At 42.9% G+C, this 22,153-nt stretch overlaps 3 protein-coding genes across 9 annotated transcripts in view; all 3 read left to right on the top strand.

Moving 5' to 3' along the window:
• The window catches only part of LOC106589645 (rho GTPase-activating protein 15), a 28,247-nt gene extending 16,379 nt beyond the window's left edge, over positions 1-11,868 (top strand). For 4 of the 5 annotated variants that reach the window (XM_014179874.2, XM_045710013.1, XM_014179875.2 and 1 more), the window contains 16 exons: positions 628-1,092; positions 1,603-1,842; positions 2,126-2,206; positions 2,351-2,476; positions 3,296-3,385; positions 4,235-4,302; positions 6,099-6,186; positions 6,314-6,415; positions 6,694-6,792; positions 6,961-7,069; positions 7,216-7,344; positions 7,535-7,633; positions 9,263-9,340; positions 9,438-9,569; positions 10,283-10,388; positions 10,546-11,868. In XM_014179874.2, coding sequence (XP_014035349.2) covers positions 628-1,092; positions 1,603-1,842; positions 2,126-2,206; positions 2,351-2,476; positions 3,296-3,385; positions 4,235-4,302; positions 6,099-6,186; positions 6,314-6,415; positions 6,694-6,792; positions 6,961-7,069; positions 7,216-7,344; positions 7,535-7,633; positions 9,263-9,340; positions 9,438-9,569; positions 10,283-10,388; positions 10,546-10,723 — 2,190 coding nt within the window. In that variant the 3' untranslated portion in view covers positions 10,724-11,868. The remainder of the gene's footprint in view (positions 1-627; positions 1,093-1,602; positions 1,843-2,125; positions 2,207-2,350; positions 2,477-3,295; positions 3,386-4,234; positions 4,303-6,098; positions 6,187-6,313; positions 6,416-6,693; positions 6,793-6,960; positions 7,070-7,215; positions 7,345-7,534; positions 7,634-9,262; positions 9,341-9,437; positions 9,570-10,282; positions 10,389-10,545) is intronic. The other variant, XM_014179876.2, reaches the window with a different exon arrangement.
• A 919-nt stretch (positions 11,869-12,787) lies between these two features.
• On the top strand, positions 12,788-16,402 carry vps25 (vacuolar protein sorting 25 homolog). Its single transcript, NM_001141281.1, is given in 6 exon segments — positions 12,788-12,865; positions 13,421-13,566; positions 14,278-14,331; positions 14,411-14,499; positions 15,247-15,322; positions 15,454-16,402. Coding segments are annotated over 6 exon segments (525 nt in total). The 5' UTR covers positions 12,788-12,818; the 3' UTR covers positions 15,567-16,402.
• A 2,273-nt stretch (positions 16,403-18,675) lies between these two features.
• wnk4a (WNK lysine deficient protein kinase 4a) overlaps positions 18,676-22,153 on the top strand; it is a 77,259-nt gene continuing 73,781 nt past the window's right edge. For 2 of the 3 annotated variants that reach the window (XM_014179864.2, XM_014179863.2), the window contains exons 1-2: positions 18,693-18,860; positions 19,202-19,875. In XM_014179864.2, the coding sequence (XP_014035339.2) occupies positions 18,827-18,860; positions 19,202-19,875 (708 nt within the window). In that variant the 5' untranslated portion in view covers positions 18,693-18,826. Of the gene's footprint in view, positions 18,896-19,201; positions 19,876-22,153 lie in introns of all 3 variants that reach the window. The other variant, XM_014179865.2, reaches the window with a different exon arrangement.

Below are 22,153 nucleotides of genomic sequence, written 5' to 3'. Positions count from 1 at the left end.
CTGTGTCTGTGGGTAACTGGGTAATAGTGGGTGTCTGTAAATTTAGACAAAAATGAGGCGGTGGTTTATGGTCTGGAGCTCAATGCTTTCTGTTTAGCTTTAGATTTAACTTTCTAAGCTGACTGCACCGGAAGGAAGACTGTTCTATCACCCTCTTTCTGAGTGCTAAAGGTGAAAGTGGCTTTTTTTCTCTCCAGAAATATCACAGCTTCTTTTATCTACTCAGAACCAACTGACTGTCTATAGAGCTGTGAGACTAAAGTTGATGTTCGTTTTTTATTCACAGGTTTGTCTCTCTGCTGCATTAAGTATTCGGACGGCCTAGAATCAGTGTCACTTGACCTCAGCCTCGTCCCAGATCTGGTTGTGCTGTTTTTTCCAACTCCTGGGCTGATTCCTCACCGTTCAACACATAAACAGATCTGGTTGTGCTGTTTTTTCCAACTCCTGGGCTGATTCCTCACCGTTCAACACATAAACAGATCTGGTTGTGCTGTTTTTTCCAACTCCTGGGCTGATTCCTCACCGTTCAACACATAAACAGATCTGGGACAAGGCTTGGCGTCACTCTGTAGTTCTAAACTCTTCCAGATGACCCCTGACCCATATTTCCTGCTCTTCCCATAGGTTGACAATGAGAGTGCCCAGAACGCTGTGTACGTCAATGTAGCGGAGCTCCACAGAAACGTCTCTGAGTCCCCTCCCTCGGCCTCCTCCCCTCCCTGCTCTCCTCCTTACCTGGACTCTGAGGGATGGGAGGTGCACACTGACCAGGAGAGTGGACAGGAGTACTACTACCACCCTGAATCGGGACAGACCACCTGGGACAACCCCCACATAGACCCTGAGGCTCCCACTGAGGAGCCTGTGTGTTCGTCTCCCTCGCCCTCCTCTCAGTCCCCCACCTCCACCTCTGTCTCCCCCCCTGCATGGACCGCTGACTGGGAGCAGTGTTTGGATGTGACTAGCGGCCGCCAGTACTTCTACAACCCAGTATCGGGGGAGACGTCTTGGGAGCCCCCAGAGCCACAGTGCCCCTACCCCCCTCTGATGGAGCCGCTGAGTGGGCACAGCTCTCTGGAGGAAGGGCCGGTAAGGCCTGCTCCACTTAGACACTCACTTACTTAGTCTATTATAGTTTCACCCATGGGAAGTCTACAAATAATACAACACTCATCTTTCTAAGAAGTTAAGCTCCTGCTAAGTCCTACACCTACAGTACATAGCAGACAGTTATTTTTCATAGATGTAGTTTTCCTCAAACTATTATAGCAATGCATTCTGTACATTCTCACGTTGACCTCATTGTGAACTTTTTGCAAACGGCATTCTTGTGTTTTCACAGTTCTAAAGAGATGTGAAAGAATAAGCTAAAAGCTGTTTAAACTGCTTAGTTGAAATGAGGAACTTTGAAAAGCTGAAAGGAACCCGGGAGGAAGGTTATCCATTGTCCTGGTCTCGATCTGTTTTGAAGCAGCACAATGAGAACACTGAATGTTACATTCTCACAACGTGTGTGTATGTATCTCTGTGTTGTCTGTCCTGTCTGTGTGTGTCTGTGTTCACACGCATATGTGTGTGTGCGTCTGTGTGTGTGTCCAGCCTCCCCTGCCTGAGGAGGACTACCCAGCCGAGGCTGACCTACCTGAATCCCTGGAAGAGGAGCCGTTGGCTTTGTCCCCAGTGGACCCTCACTCCTTCCATAAGGACTACACCCGCAGCCATGTGATCCAGGCGGTCATCCCCAGGGCCAGCCTGGACAGGAGCGCCCCAACTGGCTGGAACCTGAACGTAGACCCTGATGGAACATGGGTGTTCTCCAGCAAACACTCACCTGAGCAGGTACACAGACCCTTTATTTATCCATTATTTATTCAGGTTAGTCTCATTGAGTTAAAAATATACTTTTCAAGAGAGACCTGTCCAGGAATGAAATCTAGGGGGAAACCATGCCACTCAGCTTGAAGGAATATTACCAGGCCACCTGATTCGGGTGGCGTTCAGTCAGATACCGCTCCAGTATAAGTAGTACATTTTCTCCATGATGATACAGTGCAATGTGGATATTTAACTGGACGTGTGTGTGTGTGTGTGTGTGTGTGTGTGTGTGTGTGTGTGGTAACAGTGGATCAAATCATTGGACGACAGAGGACAGACGTACTACTACCTGAGAGACGGCTCCAGATCCCAGTGGAACCTGCCTGAGGTAGAGATGAAGATTAATCACCCATGGCAATTAATTCTACCATACAGATTTAGATAGAAATGAGGCATTGATTACCTAACTTATGAATTACTTATTTGGGAGTTTCTTATATAGAGTTTCTCCTCTATCATTTGACCCCTCCAGGCCCCTGTAGCATCAGGCCAGTCTAAGGTGGGAAACGGTGTTGCGCTGGACGGGGGGTCTCTATCTATGAAGAACTGGAGACACACCATGGGTCCAGCTCACTTCAGCTCAACCATGGAGGAAAGGGTTAGTGTTGCTAGTGCGCGCACACACACACACACACACACACACACACACACACACACACACACACACACACACACACACACACACACACACACACACACACCCCACATCCCCCTAGCCAGAGTTCACCACAATAGAGCTATAAGAGCTACAGTAGGAGTGTCAGCTGGCTCTGACAGCGGTGTTTAGTGAGGCAGAGTGAAGTGACTGGGAACACCATATGAAACACCTGACCCTCTCAGCTCTCATACAGCGCCCCTTTTGACACCGTTTCCTAAACGAGAGAGAGCCAAGCACCTGGAACACCTATTACGTTTCACTTCTATTCTTAGGATCACTGTGTTCAGCCAGAGACATTTGCTGTCATAACAATAATAATAATAGTCTTCCCTGTGGCTCAGTTGGTAGAGCATGGTGTTTGCAACGCAAGCATGGTGTGTGCAACGCCAGGGTTGTGGGTTCGATTCCCACGGGGGGCCAGAACAAAAAAAACAAATACTTTTTTTTTAAATAATAAAAAAATATTTAAAAAGAAATAAAATATGCATGAAATGAAATGTATGCATTCACTACTGTAAGTCGCTCTGGATAAGAGCGTCTGCTAAATGACTAAAATGTAAATGTAAATACAGTGGTCTGTCTATACCACACATATAAAAGAGTAGATTGTGTACTCTGTGGTAAGATTAACTGATTGCAGACACTAGGAAGTCAGGAACTAGGAACAATTGATATAATGATAACAATTCTGTATAGATGGAATGTCGTTTTGGTCACATTGTGACAAAGTAAAGTGTCCTTTATTCCCCTATTGGTCAGAAGTTCTTCCCGAATCACAGAAGAAATGCCTCGGACTACGGCAGCGAGGGTTCCAGTGCAGACAACTCTCCAGAGATGGGGCAGCATCACGTGAGTCCCCCTCCTCCTGTCCTCCTTTATTGTCCTCCCCAGTCTGCTGATCCTCATTAGGTTAGATCAGCCCTGAGTCGACTGAAAATGACAGTTCTGTTCTTACTCAAATGACACTTCTGTGAAGTTGCCCCAGCTAGAGCGCTATGACCACTCTGACCTGACCTGTCTTTCCTCTGAATGGTGTTTTGTTTCTGTTCCTGAAAGCTGATTGGTTTAGACTCAGAAGAAGCCCCTTCAATCAGAGCCTCAGTGGCACAATGTGTTTGTTTTTTATATCTCACCACTACCCTGATAAATATTGTATCCATCCGGATGCTATCTATCTAAGGGCTAATGGTGTGTTGTACCCGTATATTGATGAATTTGTAAGCAGAATAGTAGTTGCATGGGACAATTCTGTTACTGCATAGCTACACCTGAGAGAGTGGAAAACAAATGACTTGGGAAATTGTATATTTCCTGAGTTTTTCCCTGTTGAGGGCAGCTGACGTCACAACACCTTTGGGAAACACTCAGCCAGAGCCACCAACTGCCGTACCACCTCATCACACCTCACTACACAGTGAAAGAGAGCATGCAATAGTCTAAAATGTGCCTGTGGCTTTATACCATCCTGTTCATTATAAAACATAGAGGTAGAGGTGTCTGTTCACAAGCTATTACAAAGGAGCTTGTTGTCAGAGTTTAGCCGCAGTTGTCAAATACTGTCCTCCTGTCGCTTTTTGGTGCATTTCTGTTTGTAGAGGTTAACAAGATTGTACTGTATCAATGCATCAATAATTATGTGTCACTTGAACACTTGGCTTCGCATAATTAAAAGCATGTTATGTTTGGATCATTTTTCAGGTGCAGAGTTTAGAAAAAGCTGGAATTCTCAACAAAACTAAAGTGTCAGAGAACGGGAAAAGAGTAAGGTAATTCTGACCTCATCCAAAGTCTGGGCATAATTGCTCACATGAAAGACATGGAAGCAAGTGATGGAATTATAAGCCATGAACTTGAATGTATAGTCATCCATTACAGTGAGGGGAAAAAAGTATTTGATCCCCTGCTGATTTTGTACGTTTGCCCACTGACAAAGAAATGATCAGTCTATAATTTTAATGGTAGGTTTATTTGAACAGTGGGAGACAGAATAACAACAACAAAAAATCCAGAAAAACGCATGTCAAAAATGTTATAAATTGATTTGCATTTTAATGAGGGAAATAAGTATTTGACCCCCTCTCAATCAGAAAGATTTCTGGCTCCCAGGTGTCTTTTATACAGGTAACGAACTGAGATTTGGAGCACACTCTTAAAGGGAGTGCTCCTAATCTCATTTTGTTACCTGTATAAAAGACACCTGTCCACAGAAGCAATCAATCAATCAATCAGATTCCAAACTCTCCACCATGGCCAAGACCAAAGAGCTCTCCAAGGATGTCAGGGACAAGATTGTAGACCTACACAAGGCTGGAATGGGCTACAAGACCATCGCCAAGCAGCTTGGTGAGAAGGTGACAACATTTGGTGCGATTATTCGCAAATGGAAGAAACACGAAAGAACTGTCAATCTCCCTCGGCCTGGGGCTCCATGCAAGATCTCACCTCGTGGAGTTGCAATGATCATGAGAATGGTGAGGAATCAGCCCAGAACTACATGTGAGGATCTTGTCAATGATCTCAAGGCAGCTGGGACCATAGTCACCAAGAAAACAATTGGTAACACACTACGCCGTGAAGGACTGAAATCCTGCAGCGCCCGCAAGGTCCCCCTGCTCAAGAAAGCACATATACATGCCCATCTGAAGTTTGCCAATGAACATCTGAATGATTCAGAGGACAACTGGGTGAAAGTGTTGTGGTCAGATGAGACAAAAATTGAGCTCTTTGGCATCAACTCAACTCGCCGTGTTTGGAGGAGTAGGAATGCTGCCTATGACCCCAAGAACACCATCCCCACCGTCAAACATAGAGGTGGAAACATTATGCTTTGGGGGTGTTTTTCTGCTAAGGGGACAGGACAACTTCACCGCATCAAAGGGATGATGGACGGGGCCATGTACCGTCAAATCTTGGGTGAGAACCTCCTTCCCTCAGCCAGGGCATTGAAAATGGGTCGTGGATGGGTATTCCAGCATGACAATGACCCAAAACACACAGCCAAGGCAACAAAGGAGTGGCTCAAGAAGAAGCACATTAAGGTCCTGGAGTGGCCTAGCCAGTCTCCAGACCTTAATCCCATAGAAAATCTGTGGAGGGAGCTGAAGGTTCGAGTTGCCAAACGTCAGCCTCAAAACCTTAATGACTTGGAGATGATCTGCAAAAAGGAGTGGGACAAAATCCCTCCTGAGATGTGTGCAAACCTGGTGGCCAACTACAAGAAACGTCTGACCTCTGTGATTGCCAACAAGGGTTTTGCCACCAAGTACTAAGTCATGTTTTGCAGAGGGGTCAAATACTGATTTCCCTCATTAAAATGCAAATCAATTTATAACATTTTTGACATGCGTTTTTCTGGATTTTTTTGTTGTTATTCTGTCTCTCACTGTTCAAATAAACCTACCATTAAAATTATAGACTGATAATTTCTTTGTCAGTGGGCAAACGTACAAAATCAGCAGGGGATCAAATACTTTTTTCCCTCACTGTACATTACCAAATTATTTTCCACACTGCAACATTCCCTGAAGTACAGTAAAGCTCACACTCAGTGGCCTTCCTGTAGGAAAAACTGGGCCCAGTCATGGACGGTTCTTCACGGAGGGGTTCTGACCTTCCACAAAGACCCCAAGTCTGCAGCCACAGGAGCCTCGGTGAGTGAGAGGTGCACAACTGTTACCTGCACAGATAAAGAACTCTTACATCACTGTCTGATTTCATGGAATGCAGTACTGTCAGTTTTCATCAACTGTCGTCCGTGATGTCTTTCTCTCTCGACAGAACAAGACCAATCAGATCGCCCCAGAGGTCACAGTGGAGCTACGAGGTGCAACGATTGGCTGGGCTCCCAGGGATAAATCCAGCAAAAAGAACGTTGTAGAGGTGAGTTGACAGTTGGTTGCTATGAAGTCATAATACAGGTGTTTTAGGAGTTGTACTAAATACCTAAAAGAAAATGATTCATTTGGGCGTACCATTTATTATTAAATAAAAATGTCATTGACTATACATTCACCATTTCCTGCCCATTGTGATAAGTGATTCTGGGAAGCCACATCATGTGAGAATATATTTCCATTAGTCTAAGACTGTTGCCCTCCCTATAAATCTGTAAAGCAAATGTTAGTCATAATAACCTCTGTTGTATGTTGTCTCTTCAGTTGAAAAACAAAAATGGTGTTGAGTTTCTGATACAGTACGACACTGAGAGTATCATCAACGACTGGCACAAAGTTCTAGTCGACACCATTCGACAGCTGGTAAGTTTCTTGAATGTTTAGAAGTAAATTAACTCGCACACAACGTGCATGGAGAAAAATATGTACTGAATAAAAATAAGAAAAACTCCCTGATCAAGGTCAATTTAGGACGGTTAACTTAATGGCTGCTGGTTCAAACATCATGCATGTTAGCCAATGACATTGCAGGACCAGGATCACCACCAATCTGAGGAGGAGGACGGGGACATCAGTGAGAAGTCCTCCGGTACAGACAGAGATGACAGGTCACCAGGCACCCTGGACAAGAGGAGGATATGTAAGTTCTCCCAACTGCACTATTCCTGCTTCAAATAGCAGACGTTTCAGCTGCAATAGCCTTCACCAGGTAAAATTCCTCAAGTTTCATGGCTGTTTAACCCCCTTCTCCTCTTCGATCTCCTTGACCCCCCCCCTCCTCCCCAGCTTCCAGACCGAGCACGGCCACCTCCTCTGGGGGAGAGACAGATCAGAAGAAGGTTCGTACCAAGCTGATCAAGTTCCTCCTGAAACGACCCACGCTGCAGTCCGTCAAGGAGAAGGGTTACATCCGAGGTGGGCTCATAGGGTCTTCATTCCTACAATGCTACACATGCCGAACTTGCTCTAAATCAGGCTACATTACATTTACTGTCAGGATTTGTCACGACTATGTTACTTATCCAGAGAGATTGAGATTTGAATGAGTTTGTACAAATCTTCTGTTGTGATACGGGTAAACTAACATCCATCATCCTTCCCTCAGACAATGTGTTTGGCTGTCATCTGGCTGCACTGTGTGCCCAGGAGAAAACGACTATCCCAAGCTTTGTGGAGAAATGTATCCGAGCAGTGGAAAAGAGAGGTAATGATTAGTAATCACAGTGATGATTATGTTACAGTTGAAGTCGAAAGTTTACATACACTTAGGTTGGAGTCATTACAACTTGTTTTTCAACCACTCCACAAATTTCTTGTTAACAAACTAGAGTTTTGGCAAGTCGGTTAGGACATCTACTTTGTGCATGACACAAGTACATTTTCCAACAATTGTTTACAGACAGATTATTTCACTTATAATTCACTGTATCACAATTCCAATGGGTCAGAAGTTTACATACACTAAGTTGACTGCCTTTAAACAGCTTGGAAAATTCCAGAAAATGATGTCATGGCTTTAGAAGCTTCTGATAGGCTAATTGACATAATTTGAGTCAATTGGAGGTGTATCTGTGGATGTATTTCAAGGCCTACCTTCAAACTCAGTGCCTCTTTGCTTGACATCATGGGAATATCAAAATAAATCAGCCAAGACCTCAGAAAAAAAATTGTAGGCCTCCACATGTCTGGTTCATCCTTGGGAGGTATTTCCAAACGCCTGAAGGTACCACGTTCATCTGTACAAACAATAGTACGCAAGTATAAACACCATGGGACCACGCAGCCATCATACCGCTCAGGAAGGAGACGCGTTCTGTCCCCTAGAGATGAATGCACTTTGGTGCGAAAAGTGCAACTCAATCCCAGGACAATAGCAAAGGACCTTGTGAAGATGCTGGAAGAAACGGGTACAAAAGTATCTATATCCACAGTAAAACGAGTCCTATATCGACATAACCTGAAAGGAAGCTCAGCAAGGAAGAAGCCACTGCTCCAAATCCGCCATACAAAAGCTAGACTGCAGTTTGCAACTGCACATGGGGACAAAGACCGTACTTTTTAGAGAAATGTCCTCTGGTCTGATGAAACAAAAATAGAACTGTTTGGCCATAATGACCGTGGTTATGTTTGGAGGAAAAGGGGAGACGCTTGCAAGCCGAAGAACACCATCCCAACCAGCCTCAAATTGGTCGTAAATGCGTCTTCTAAATGGACAATGACCCCAAGCATACTTCCAAAGTTGTGGCAAAATGGCCTAAGGACAACAAAGTCAAGGTATTGGAGTGGCCATCACAAAGCCCTGACCTCAATACTATAGAAAATTTGTGGGCAGAACTGAAAAAGCGTGTGCGAGCGAGGCCTTCAAACCAGCTCTGTCAGGAGGAATGGGCCAAAATTCACCCAACTTATTGTGGGAAACTTGTGGAAGGCTACCCAAAGCGGTTGACCCAAGTTAAACAATTTAAAGGCAATGCTACCAAATACTAATTGAGTGTATGTAAACTTCTGACCCACTGGGAATGTGATAAAAGAAATTAAAGCTCAAATAAATAATTCTCTACTATTATTCTGACATTTCACATTCTTAAAATAAAGTGGTGATCCTAACTGACCTAAGACAGGGAATTTGTACTAGGATTAAATGTCAGGAATTGTGAAAAACTGAGTTTAAATGTATTTGGCTAAGGTGTATGTAAACTTCCGACTTCAACTGTATATGCCAGCAGTAACATTGAAATAGCAGTGTATTACTCAGCACAATGTATACGGTAAAATAAAAAAGTTACCACAGTAGTTGATTGACTCCAATGCTGATGTGTGTTTGTCTTCACAGGTCTGGACATGGATGGACTCTACAGAGTCAGTGGGAACCTAGCTGTCATTCAGAAACTACGCTTCAAGGCAGATCATGGTAATGCCCATCTCTTTACCTTCTGTATGCGAGTATGTGTGTGTATTTGTGTGTCTTGTTCTTTGACTCTGTTGTGTGATGCGATTCTGTTCCACAGAGGAACTGGACCTGGAGGATGGCCAGTGGGAGGACGTCCACGTTATCACTGGGGCTCTGAAGCTTTTCTTCAGGGAGCTTCCTGAACCCCTCTTCCCCTTCAGCCACTTCAGCCACTTCATCCAGGCCATAAGTAAGCAGCAGGCCAGACGCCGTGGCCCCACAATGTCACCTCACGTTCCTCACTCAGTGTAGAATAGCCTGAAACTGTTAAGTATTGGCCCTACAGTGGCACCTCAGTTTTCTGTGTTATGCTATTACTTCACTATCAAGGAAGGACTAATCATGTTTACCACCCTTTGTTTTTTTGTTGTTTTTTGACACTTTTTCCCCCCAATTTCGTGGTATTCAATTGGTAGTTAGTCTTGTCCCATCGCTGTAACTCCCGTACGGACTCGGGGAGAGGCAAAGGTCGAGATGCGTGTGTCCTCCGAAACACGACCCAGCCAAGCCGCACTGCTTCTTGACACAATGCCCGCTTAACCCGTAAGCCAGCCACACCAATGTGTCGGAGGAAACCGTGTCAGCGTGTATGCGCCCGGCCTGCCACAGGAGTCGCTAGAGCGTGATTGGACAAGGACATCCCGGCCGGCCAAACCCTCCCCTAACCCGGACGGCGCTGAGCCAATTGTGCGCCGCCTCATGGGTCTCCCGGTCGCGGCCGGCTGCGACAGAGCCTGGACTCGAACCAGGATCTCTAGTGGCACAGCTTGCACTGCGATGCAGCGCCTTGGACCACCGAGCCACTCGGAGGCTCCCCACTTCCCTTTTTATGAACTATTGGAGATGTACATTGAATCTATACATTAGTGTACCATTTATTGTTCTATCCTGTCTTGTTTTCAGGAACTGTTGATTACACCCTCAAAGTGTCTTACATGCGAGAGCTGGTGGAGTCTCTCCCTCGGCCAAACCATGACACCATGGAACTCCTCTTCAGCCATTTACGCAAGTAGGTCGTTCACACTCACATTTTGCCTGTTTCAAATGGCACCCTATTTGCTATATAGAGTACTGTTTTTGACCAGAGCCCTATTTTATTGATGATATTATGATAACGTATAGTATTCTGCTTCTCTCCCTCCCTCTCTATCCACCATCTCTCTCAGAGTGATAAACTATGGAGAAGAGAACCGTATGACTGTGCAAAACGTGGCTATCGTCTTTGGTCCCACGCTGCTCCGGCCAGAGATGGAGTCAGCCAACATCGCCATGCACATGGTTTTCCAGAACCAGATAGTGGAGCTAGTCCTGAACGAATACGAATACATCTTCCATTCCAGTTGAAACAATCATAAGCCTCTGTCAGTCAGAGGTCAATTTAAGTAATATTGCAGTAGGAGACAAACCACACACTCACCACCGGACAGAGGGTGCATCCAAATAGTCTCTCTTTCTTTTGAAGTGTGCACTCATTCACTATTCCCCACAATTTTAAAAGCATTGGATTGGTGTTGGCATGGGCTAGAGGGAGTTTACATATAGGCCTAACAGTCAAGTCCTTTCAAATCATGAAGGGAAGTGAACAAGTGCACACTTCAGGAGAAAGGAGAGATTATTGGGAGGCAGCCATAGAGGAGCTGCTTGCATTAGGCCTAGTTGAAAGCGATGTCAAATATTTGCACTGCATTTATTCTAATATCTTAGTTGGTTAATCATTTGCCAATTCAGATTGTTCTCTGAATTTCTGCCACTTCACTGCATTCCTTATTATGTAAAATAACACACACCCTTATGGCATCACTTATGTACAGTCTCAAAACATTTTTTGTTGCTATAGGCCTACTTTGAAATCTTCCTTTCATGTAAAAATGTTAATTCACAATAACATGATTTTATCTTAACACCCCAATTCTCAAGGCAACCTGAAGATGCTTTGATACTTTGTTTTTACACACGATCAAACAAACCCTTTTAGATGCATTTTAAATATGAAATCAACATGTTTAAAAGTTACTGAAATGTTTATCTGAGGTTACTGTGTATCATGTTTCTGAATAGCCTAGAAGTCCTGTGTTATGCTAATAATGTTGTATTCAGTCAATGTACATTATGTAACTGTAATATAGAAATATATAAAATATGTACTACCTACAACCTGCTATGAATTAGACACCAACTTCTCTTGTACAGCCTCTCTAGATTTTGTACTGGATAATCAGATGCCACCTTTTTAAATAGGCACATTTAGTGTTAATTAAACAAATCCTCATTGTAAATGAACACACAGAATGATAATGACATGGCTATACTATTTCATTAAGTTTGTTAGCATTAATAGAGTTGGAAAAGGCCAGACCAAAATGAATAGACAGTTGTGAGAAGCATAACATTCGTTTTTTTTGTTCTGTACATAGAAATCAATAGCATATTTATGCTGTAAATTACTGAAAATGCACGTGTTCCTTTAATAAAATAACTTTGTAAAAACATGTCACCTAACATGACTCACTGCTTTGTCAACATTTATTGTTTCAAATTGTTAATTACGTAAAGTAACTTAATTTAACTAATCCACTGATGTGTGTGAACGATAGAGGCCTTTTGGCCACTAGAGACCGTATACGCATGGGCAGCGCGATTGAGGGCTTCCACCATTTTAATGTAGTCAAATGGGTGGGACTTCCAACTTCATTGCCTGATCCCTCCTGGTGACCCTGTTGGAGTCACGTCCAACTGTTATGGGTGTAAGATGGCACAGTGATGCCATCTGTTGGTAAATGTTAATTACTGCAACTCCAGTGTTTTACCGGTGTGCTTGAGATACCCGGATGTATTGCAATATACTGAACAAGACTGGTTACTCGCATCAATACCTCTGTCTCGTCATTTAACATTCAAACACCAACCGAGTCATCAGGAGGGATCAGTCAATCATGAAGAAAATGTACTATTTCAAAATGGAGATGGCCTAAAATTGCTTCTCAAATGGAAATCCCCATCACACTTGTAGGCGATGTCATGCGTGTTTGGTCGTCTCGCGCTGAACTGCGCAGGTGCAGGCCGTCAAATCAAAGGCACTCCTTCCATATAAAATTATTTTTGATAGAAATGAAAACATGTCAGTTTGTCACTTTCACAAGGTTAGAGTCGAACTACTTAAGACATTGGCTCGAATCTAGGTTGTGCCTTTAGATTTCGAGAAAATTAACAACTAAGGAAGAATGTTTCACTTATCTCATTGACTTCTCTATCCCCAAACCCCACCCTGGTCTGCTTTGCAAGCGTCTCGCGAGGTTGTGCCTCTGCGGTTAGAAACTATAACGGCACAGATACAACGATGAGTCCTCTATCTATCTCTATGGTGTGATATGATTTTCTAGTAGGGAACGATTTAGAGCTTGCACTTCCGGGTTTCAGCTTGTGTTTACATCATTTTGCAATGAGTTTTGAGTGGCCCTGGCAATATAATTTTCCTCCGTTTTTTACGTAAGTTAAGAATTTTCACAACTAAATGGTGATACCCACGTATAACAAATATTGTATTGTGTGGATTCCATTGCATTAAGTTAGTTAATTGCCTTCACTTGTATTTTTTATTTTTTTTAATGATGCTAGCTGGCTAGTGATGTGGATCAGCTAACGTTAGTCACACGGCGAACATATGAATGATAGCAATGGCAATGATTTTCTTAACATGTAGCTAGCTAGATAGATAGTCATTCGTATTGACGTTGTAGCTACTTAGTTTATCATTATAGCTAGTTAGCTAACGTTATGATGTATTGCAATCCATGGCTAGCTACTGTAAATTATCTTGAATGTACATTCAATTTGCTAACTTGCACAAATACTGTATGATGTGGTTGTGTTCACAGCTAATGTTTATGATTATTATTCACATCTCTTTCAAACAAAATGAACTTGGATAACCGTTAGTGAGTGATTAGCTAGCTACCTACTTCTAGCGCTTGACTTAGAGGTACATGTCAAACAATATAAGTTGGTGCGATGTCACTAATGGTTGCTTTTGGTGTTTGACAGGTTACAGCCCAATGTTGACACCAGACAGAAACAGCTTGCAGCTTGGTGCTCCCTCGCACTGTCCTACTGCCGCCATCACAAGCTCTACACTCTGGACATCATGGAAGCCCAAGAGAGCCCTGTGTTCAACCACAAGAATATTGATAGTATCCTTTTATCTACCATGTTCTGAGTTTCACTTACTCACATGCATGTCATAGATCAAACCAAATAAATCACAGGAGGCAATTTCTTGCTCTACTGTCCTGTTATTTGTTGTTGGACAGCTGCATACCTCCCTGCATCACACTGCTGGCTTACCTCTGAAGCTAAGCAGAGTTGGTCCTGGTTGGTCCCTGGATGAGAGACCAGATGCTGCTGGAAGTGGTGTTGGAGGGCTAGTAGGAGGCACTCTTTCCTCTGGTCTAAACAAAATATCCCAATTTCCCAGGGCAGTTATTGAGGACATTGCCCTTAATAAAATATCCCTGGTCAGTGATTAGGGACATTGTCCTGTGTAGGGTTCTGTCTTTCGGATGGGATGTTAAACGGGTGTCCTGACTCTTTGTGGTCACTAAAGATCCCATGGCACTTATCGTAAGAGTAGGTGTGTTAACCCTGGTGTCCTGGCTAAATTCTCAATATGGCCCTCATGACCACCTAATCAAACCCCAGCTTCCAATTGCCACATTCATCTCTCTCCTCTGTAACTATTCCCCAGGTCATTGCTGTAAATGAGAATGTGTTCTCAGTCAACTTACCTGGTAAAATAAGGGATAAATAAATAAGACTTTGAGGCTAGGGAAATATAATAGGGATGTTCTCTGAAATTATACTCACTGAATGTTTCTCCTCCGAAACCTTAACTGATCTTTCAGGAAAACTATCAATGGAGGCCATACTAATTGTTTTTGAGGAATTGAGGAAAAAAGGTAACAGGGCAGCTTTTATTGAAGGATGGATATTGATAATTATTCTGACAAAAATAATTGAACTGGATATTGTTTGCAGGGAACCTGGAATGGTTAGACAAGAACAAGACGCGGTGTCTAGTCATGTGGAGGAGGCCAGAGGAATGGGGGAAACTGATTTACCAGTGGGTGAGTAGGTCTGCTATGGGCCCTGGTCTAAAGTAATGCTGTATATAGGCAGTGGTGAAAAAGTATTCAATTGTCATTCTTGAGTAAAAGTTAAGATACCTTAATAGAAAAAGTGAAAGTTACCCAGTAAAATACTACTTGAGTAAAAGTATCTGGTTTTAAATATACTTAAGTATCAAAAGTAAAAGTATAAATAATTTCAAATTCCTTATAGTAAGCAAAACAGATGGCACAAATATATTTTTAAATGTATATATATATTTTTTATAGATAGCCAGGGGCACACCAACACTCAGACATAATTTACAAACAAAGCATTTGTGTTTAGTGAGTCCGCCAGATCAGAGGCAGTAGGGATGTCCAGGCATGTTCTCTTGATAAGTGAATTGGATAATTTTCCTGTCAAAATGTATAGAGTAGAAAGTACATTATTTTTTTTAGGAATGTACTAAAATAAAAGTAGGCAAAAATATAAATAGTAAAGTACAGATACACCAAAAAATTACTTAAGTAAAAATACTCTAAAGTACTACTTAAGTACTTTACACCACTGTATATAGGGAATTAGGGTGCCATTTGGGGCGTAGCCTATAGCTCCTTTTACATTGTTTCGAAGAATCATGGAATGTAGCGTCATTATAGAACATATGATGTAGTTTTCCAGCAAGTAATAGTCTAAATCCTTGTGTCATCCGTACTCTGTTGATACTTCTTGATGAAAGGAGCTCATGTTCCCTATCATTTCAGGTCTCTAAAAACGGTATGGTCAATACAGTGTTTACACTCTACGAGCTCGCCAACGGTGACGACACAGAAAGCGAAGGTACAGCAACAGAAATGTGCATTTCTGACATATTTCCTTTTATTCATCAGTACCTAAAGACATCTGCACTATTTTATGCCTTCTGTTGAGCTGTACAGCAAATGTAATTAGATGTAACCCATTTCCCCCAGAATTCCATGGGCTGGAAGACTGGATGCTGATTCGTTCGCTGCAGGCCCTGCAGATGGACGGCAAGGCAGAGGTCATCTCCATGGATGACGGGAAGGGGGTCAAGTTCTTCTGAAGAGACATTGCATTGTGGGATTGATCAAGTGCTCAACTCAGACTGGGAACCTTTATCCTTATTGGCTGTGAGAGTACTGCTTGCCTGGACCCACATCTGTTTGTGCTGTCCTGCCAACTCCCTTTGGTCATTGGTGTGACAAAGGAGGTGCAAGACAGTGCAAACAGATCTGGGACCAGGTTAATGAGGGTTGTGCTGTTTAAAAGGCTATTTGCACCTCAGCACCCAATCTACGTGGTTGATGATGATAATAATAGTCATTATTTGGTTTAGGAAGTTGCCTTTTTTGGTTTACCTAAGTTTAAAGCATTTTCTTACTGGAAGGGAGCCAATCTCGCTAGTAAATTCCATCTGCAGGAGCAGTTTAGGAGGTGACTTTATTTCGACTTCTGTGGTAGTCACCTGGGATGTTTGATGTGGGACTTTCCCCACAATCTGTGTCTTTCCCTTACTATTTTCTTCTGTTTTGTATTTATAACTTATTTTTATTCTTACCCTCCTGGTTATTAACAAATCTACTTGCAGCGATTAGGTGTGGTGGCGGTATGGACTTCTGCTGTTCTTCTTTAAGTCCAAAAATCCTCACGAAATCCCAGTCAAGACACCCTGGAGACATTGGGGGAGTTTTAAAACCCCCCTGGAAGAGGACACATGGGAGTAATAGAATCCTGATTTTGTTCAGCTGTAATAATGGTGCTGGATGTCTCATGTACAGACTGACTGCTGTAAACCCTTAGTACATAACCTATGACACTCCTGTACACTGTCTCTGTATTCTATTCATCCTTTTTTTTACCAATGGAATCCTGTAAGAAAATAAATAGGAGAGAAATGTTGTCCTACTTGCAGTTATTATTGAGGACATTTCTGTACATGTCAAGGTCTAATTTTGAGTTATTACAAGTGGCACTCAATTTTGTATATTAAATGAATATGTCAATGGTGGTAACATGTATTACAGTATCTCAGCTCAGGGGAGCTTGAATTAATTAGTTGTATTATAGTGCCCCCTAGTGTCAAAAGATAAATACAGTTACACGTTTACTACACCTTTATGAATGATCAAATCAAATTGTCCGTGGAGGTAGAAGCTGTTGAGGAGCCTTTTATTTTTGTCCTAGACTTTGCGCACTGGTACCGCTGGCCGTGCACCAGTCTTATATAGGAAAGAACATGGCAACTTCTAATATTTTGTTAAGACGATACTAAAGGTTGTGTTTGAGACTGACTGACTGATCTACAACTAATAATGAGTGGTTATTTATGATGCTCAGTGATTTGTAGATCAGAACAAGCCCAGAGACTCTAGGTAACCAAGATATTGCAAGCAAGATCTAGCCTACACAACCATATTGCTACTCATTTCCCAGGAATCACTAGACACAGACACGCTGACTGGGCTGTTACTCTGGTGAGCTACTTATTACAGTCGCCAGCTGGGTTGGAGAACCTCACTAATTCAAATCAAATGTTGTTTGTCACATGTGCGTAATACAATAGTTGTAGTGAAATGCTTACTTACAAGCCCTTAACCAACAATGCAGTTTTAAGAAAAATACAACAAAAAAAGAAATGAAAGTAACAAAACAATTCAAGAGCAGCAGTAAAATAACAATAGCGAGGCTATACAGGGGGTACCAGTACAGTCAGTGTGCAGAGGCACCGGTTAGTCGAGGTAATATGTACATGTAGGTAGAGTTATTAAAGTGACTGTGCATAGATAATAACAGTAGCAGCAGTGTAAAATGGAGGGGGGGGGGGGGGGCAATGCAAATAGTCTGGGTAGCCATTTGTTTAGATGTTCAGGAGTCTTATGGCTTGGGGGTAGAAGCTGTTTAGAAGTCTCTTGGACCTAGACTTGGTACCTGCTTGCCGTGCGGTAGCAGAGAGAACAGTCTATGACTAGGGTGGCTGGAGTCTTTGACAATTTTTAGGGCCTTCCTTTGACACCGCCTTGAATAGACGTCCTGGATGGCAGGAAGCTTAGCTGACAGTTCACACACACACTAACCATTTTTAGGGCGGCACACAATTGCCCAGCGTCGTCCAGGTTAGGGTTTGGCCGGGGTAGGCCGTCATTGTAAATAAAAAATTGTTCTTAACGGACTTGCCTAGTTAAATAAAGGTTAAATATAAAATAAAAATGTGGTATGTCTCCATAGGCTTGGTCCTTGGTGCAGCTGAGCTGAGGGAGTCTTGTGTGTTTGCTGATAACTCCCTGTAGTGCATGTCTGTGTGACAGGTGTGGCTAACTGGCCTTAGTGATAACAAGTGTCGTGTTTCAGCCGACTAGAGTCAAGCTCCCTCTACAGGCTCTCCCTTATTCTCTTTCCCCCCTTTCTGTCTCTCTCTCTCCCACTCTCATCATGGCACACAATGTTTTGTCTGCATCCATAATGGCCCTGTATTCTCAATATAGTGGTACTCTGATCAAAATTAGTGCACTATAGGGAATAGACTGCTGTTTGGGACACATCCCATAACTCTGACTTTCTTTCACTGAATAAGGACAACCACACGAGGGAAGAATGCGTTGCCAGAAGCATGTTGTGCCCTCTCACATTCATGCATTCCTTATTGAAAATAGAGTTCAAACGAAGTTTATGAATACATAATTGGTCATATGAGCTATCAGTTTGATCCAGTTTGTAACAACAACAACCTTAACAGAATAGCACATCTTGTAATTTGCCCAGAACACACTGTCTGTGCCTATGTGGTGGACTGTGGGAGCCTGTGAGGGCATGGCACGAATCCAGATAATCCAAGTCATGTTTCCTGTTGGAAGCTAATTAAAAGTAGCAGCTAGAAGAGCTAAGGTTTGGGGTCTGTTAGGAATTTCTGTTAGGAATTCAATTCAAACTGTGTTTACTTGTCAAATGTCTTGTTTAGCCTAACCTCTTAAATGTACATAGAAAGAGATAGCCCTTAAAGCCCTTAAATTGAATAGAAATTGAATTGATACCAGTCATGTAATTGACGTGCTTATTGTCCACTTCTCTTAATTCAGAACAAGGAAATAGTGTTATCAACTATTCCAAGGAAAATAAGCTATATACACACGAATGGATGTATATCTCATGAAGTCAGTTATTTAAGAAGAGGATCTTGTCCAGGTAGGCTACAGAAGACTGTCTATGGGGGCGTCGTTGAAAGCGCACACGGGTCTGAGCGCACGATCCAAACAACCCTCTTGATACAGACAGCGGTTTTTCCTTCTTTACTAGAGATACCGTTGACAACTCACACGTACAAGGGCGATGGACGGTCCGGTTTTCCCGGGTTATTTGAGAAGTATGTGAATTTTCCGAATTTGAACACATTTTGAGGTAGGCTATTTCAATTGAGAATAGTTTTTTGACAGTAACCTAAATATTTTAAAAAATTGTCTTGTAAACTATGTTCCACAAGTATTTTTTTTACAGGTCGTGTACTCTAATAGGCTACGTGCCACAAGTTCATTTTACCATTATTTTCCACAAGTAGGCTAATGTCTAGAACGTTTAAACTAGGCTAAATAGGTAAAATAGCATCAATTGCTGAAAGACGTGTAAAATAGCATGCTGTCCTAGTAAAGTAGCGGCCGGTTTAATTTTCTTATTTCGGGTTTAAAAATATATATTTTCTATCCTCAGAAAATGGAATAAGAACCGCTACAATGTCACAAGCGGAGGTTGAAATAGCTGGACGCGGCTTCCCAAGCCTCTCCGTCGGCCTAAACGATGACTGCTTATCTGGTCGAGTCCCGGCGATGCCACTGACCTACAATTTGGGGACCAGGAGAAACTCTTATGGGCTTCACAAAATTAACATGGACATTGACCCACAACTATATGGCGGGGCGCTTTCAAAGGCTCTGTCCTGGTCAGCGGAGAATATTTTAACGTTAACCGAGGCCAGAGTAGAAGAAGACGACAAAACGGATACTCCACCGGCGTCTCCATCTCCAGTCTCCAGCCCCGGCGCGAGCATCACAGGCAGCACGCCCCCCTGTACCCAAGTCTCGGACCCCGTCACCCCGCTGGACAACAACTGGAGTTCGCTCCCGAGCCCCAACACACAAGATGCCAGCTCGGACTCAGACAATGAGCTTGTTCAAAATAAAGCACACAAAGTGTTGTCACGCAGTCCGTATGAAAGCAAATGTGAACAGGAGGAAAGGGAGGACATTGAGACCAAAGCTGTGGCCACCTCACCTGATGGAAGATACCTGAAATTCAACATTGAGATTGGGAGGGGATCGTTCAAGACCGTCTATAAAGGACTGGACACAGAGACTACTGTGGAAGTGGCATGGTGCGAGCTGCAGGTGAGTGACAGACATATTATTGTCACACAGCAAATTCCCCAGTGTTAAATCAACACTGGAAGCAGGGCATGCTCCAGGCATATTTTTTCATTTTATATGGGCAAGTCAGTTAAGAACAAATTCTTATTTACAATGATGGCCTACCCCAGCCAAACTCAAACAACGCTTGGCCAATTGTGGGATTCCCAATCACAGCCGGTTGAATCAAACCAGGGTCTGTAGTGACACCTCTAGCATTGAGAAGCAGTGCCTTTGACCACTGCGCCACTCAGGAGGACATAAACCGTCACTTAGGGCCCCAGGCAGCTAGGGAGCCCCTACCCCCCCACAAAAAAAGGAAAAAAAAGAACAAAAAAGTGAAACTTACTGTTGAGAATTAGAAAAGTAGAATACACAAGGTGCAAGTTTGAAATGTGGTTTTTCTCAGCAATGTTTATCTTGTTATGTTAGTCACTGACAGTCACTCAATTGGCCATGTCAGTTAACAATTTTTAGTTTGATAAATTAGTCTAGCCAGCTATCTAAACTTGTAGTAAACATGGCCGATTACCGACCGGTAATGCAGGGCACGGGCCCAGGAGCCCTGACCTCCATGGAGTCCCCATTGATTTGGTCACTCACTCTCACTCAGATATCATTAACATGGCATAAGTCATGGAAAAATGTGTAGAATTGCAGGAAATTAGCGGTAAACTTTTTTTCTTCTATGCCGCATCGCAAAATGAGTAGATTTGCAGGAAATTTGATATAAAATTGGAAAAGATTCACTCCGCCCCATGACAAAATGTGTACAATTGTAGGAAATTTACTTAGGCACTGAACAGTATTGAATTAACACATTGCTTAGTGTAAAGATTTATTTGCATATTTCCCAGAATGCCTTGCCTTTCATTAATTAATTTGTTTGTGACAGAGACATGCTTGTTGCATACATACGTAGCCAGTGCACTATGGTTGCATACATCCATTTTTAGTCCTATGGACTTCACCAAGTGAGATGCTAAGTGAATATGTTATTATTTAATTTAACACAATATAATATGTATTTCATAAAAAAAAATATTTTGAGGGCAGGGCTTACGCAAAAAAAATACTGGGTTAGGGTTAGGATGACCCAACTGCTGGGTTGCAGGGATTAGATCACTTAGTTGGGTTGTTTTTTAAAAAGAGCATGGTTGGTTTGTTGATGCTGGGTTATTAAGATATGACCCAGGTGATCAGAAAACTGGAAGCTTGGGCCTGCTGAGTGGCACAGTGGTTTATGTCACAGCATCCCAGTGCCCCCGTGTCACTACAGCCTGGGGTTTGATCCCCGGCTGTGTCACAACCGGCTGTGACCGGGATTCCCATAGGGCGGCGCACAATTGGCCCAGTGTCATTAGGGGAGGGTTTGACTGGGGGGGATTTACTTGGCTCATTGTGCTCTAGCGACTCCTTGTGGTGGGCCGGGCACCTGCAGGCTGACTGCGGTCATCAGTTGAACAGTGTTTCCTCTGAGACATTGGTTAAGCGAGCGGGTGTTAAGAAGTGCGGTTTGGTGGGTCATGTTTGGAGGATGCATGACTCAACATTCGCCTCTCCCGAGCACGTTGGGGAGTTGCAGCGATAAGACAAGATCGTAGTATCACGAAATTGGGGAGAACAAGGAAGAATGGGATCTTGGCATAGTAGGGGCGTGGCTTTCATTAAGTAATGTTTGGCCACACATGAGAGTAAATGTCATTCTGGTGCACCGGTTCTGTCGAATTGTTATCACATGTTACGGTTGAATGCTGACTCTTTCGTAGCTTTAATGGAGCTTTCAGAAGTGTATGAGTTCCTTAAAAGCTTATACAAATCCCAATGTGATATCCCCAACGGAATAGTAACCACTTTGTTTCAGTATGTAAACATTTTTTAAATATATTTTGTATTAGACTATATAATGTGCAATAATATTCAAGGACAATTTTACGTGTACAAACTTAACATGATCAACTGGAATGACATTTACTCTCACGGGTGTCCAAAAATAACTATCTAAAGGCCACACCTCCTGAAAAGAACCTATGGATTACTTTAAAAAAGAACCAGCTGCTTGGTCAACCCAGAATGAAAGTGAATAAAAAAAACAATTGATGGTTAAATTAACCCATGCTTGGGTAATCCGAACAACCCAACATGTTGGGTTATTCACTAAACCTGTCACATCATGCTGGCTTGCAAAGTGACGTGTAATTTGATTTGATTTAATTCCTATTGAAATCCAGCCTGAGTGGGGATATCCAACCTTCAGAAT

This window comes from Salmo salar, chromosome ssa28 (assembly GCF_905237065.1).
Source record: "Salmo salar chromosome ssa28, Ssal_v3.1, whole genome shotgun sequence".
Taxonomy (NCBI): Eukaryota; Metazoa; Chordata; class Actinopteri; order Salmoniformes; family Salmonidae; genus Salmo; species Salmo salar.
This window is presented reverse-complemented; position numbering and strand designations above follow the sequence as displayed.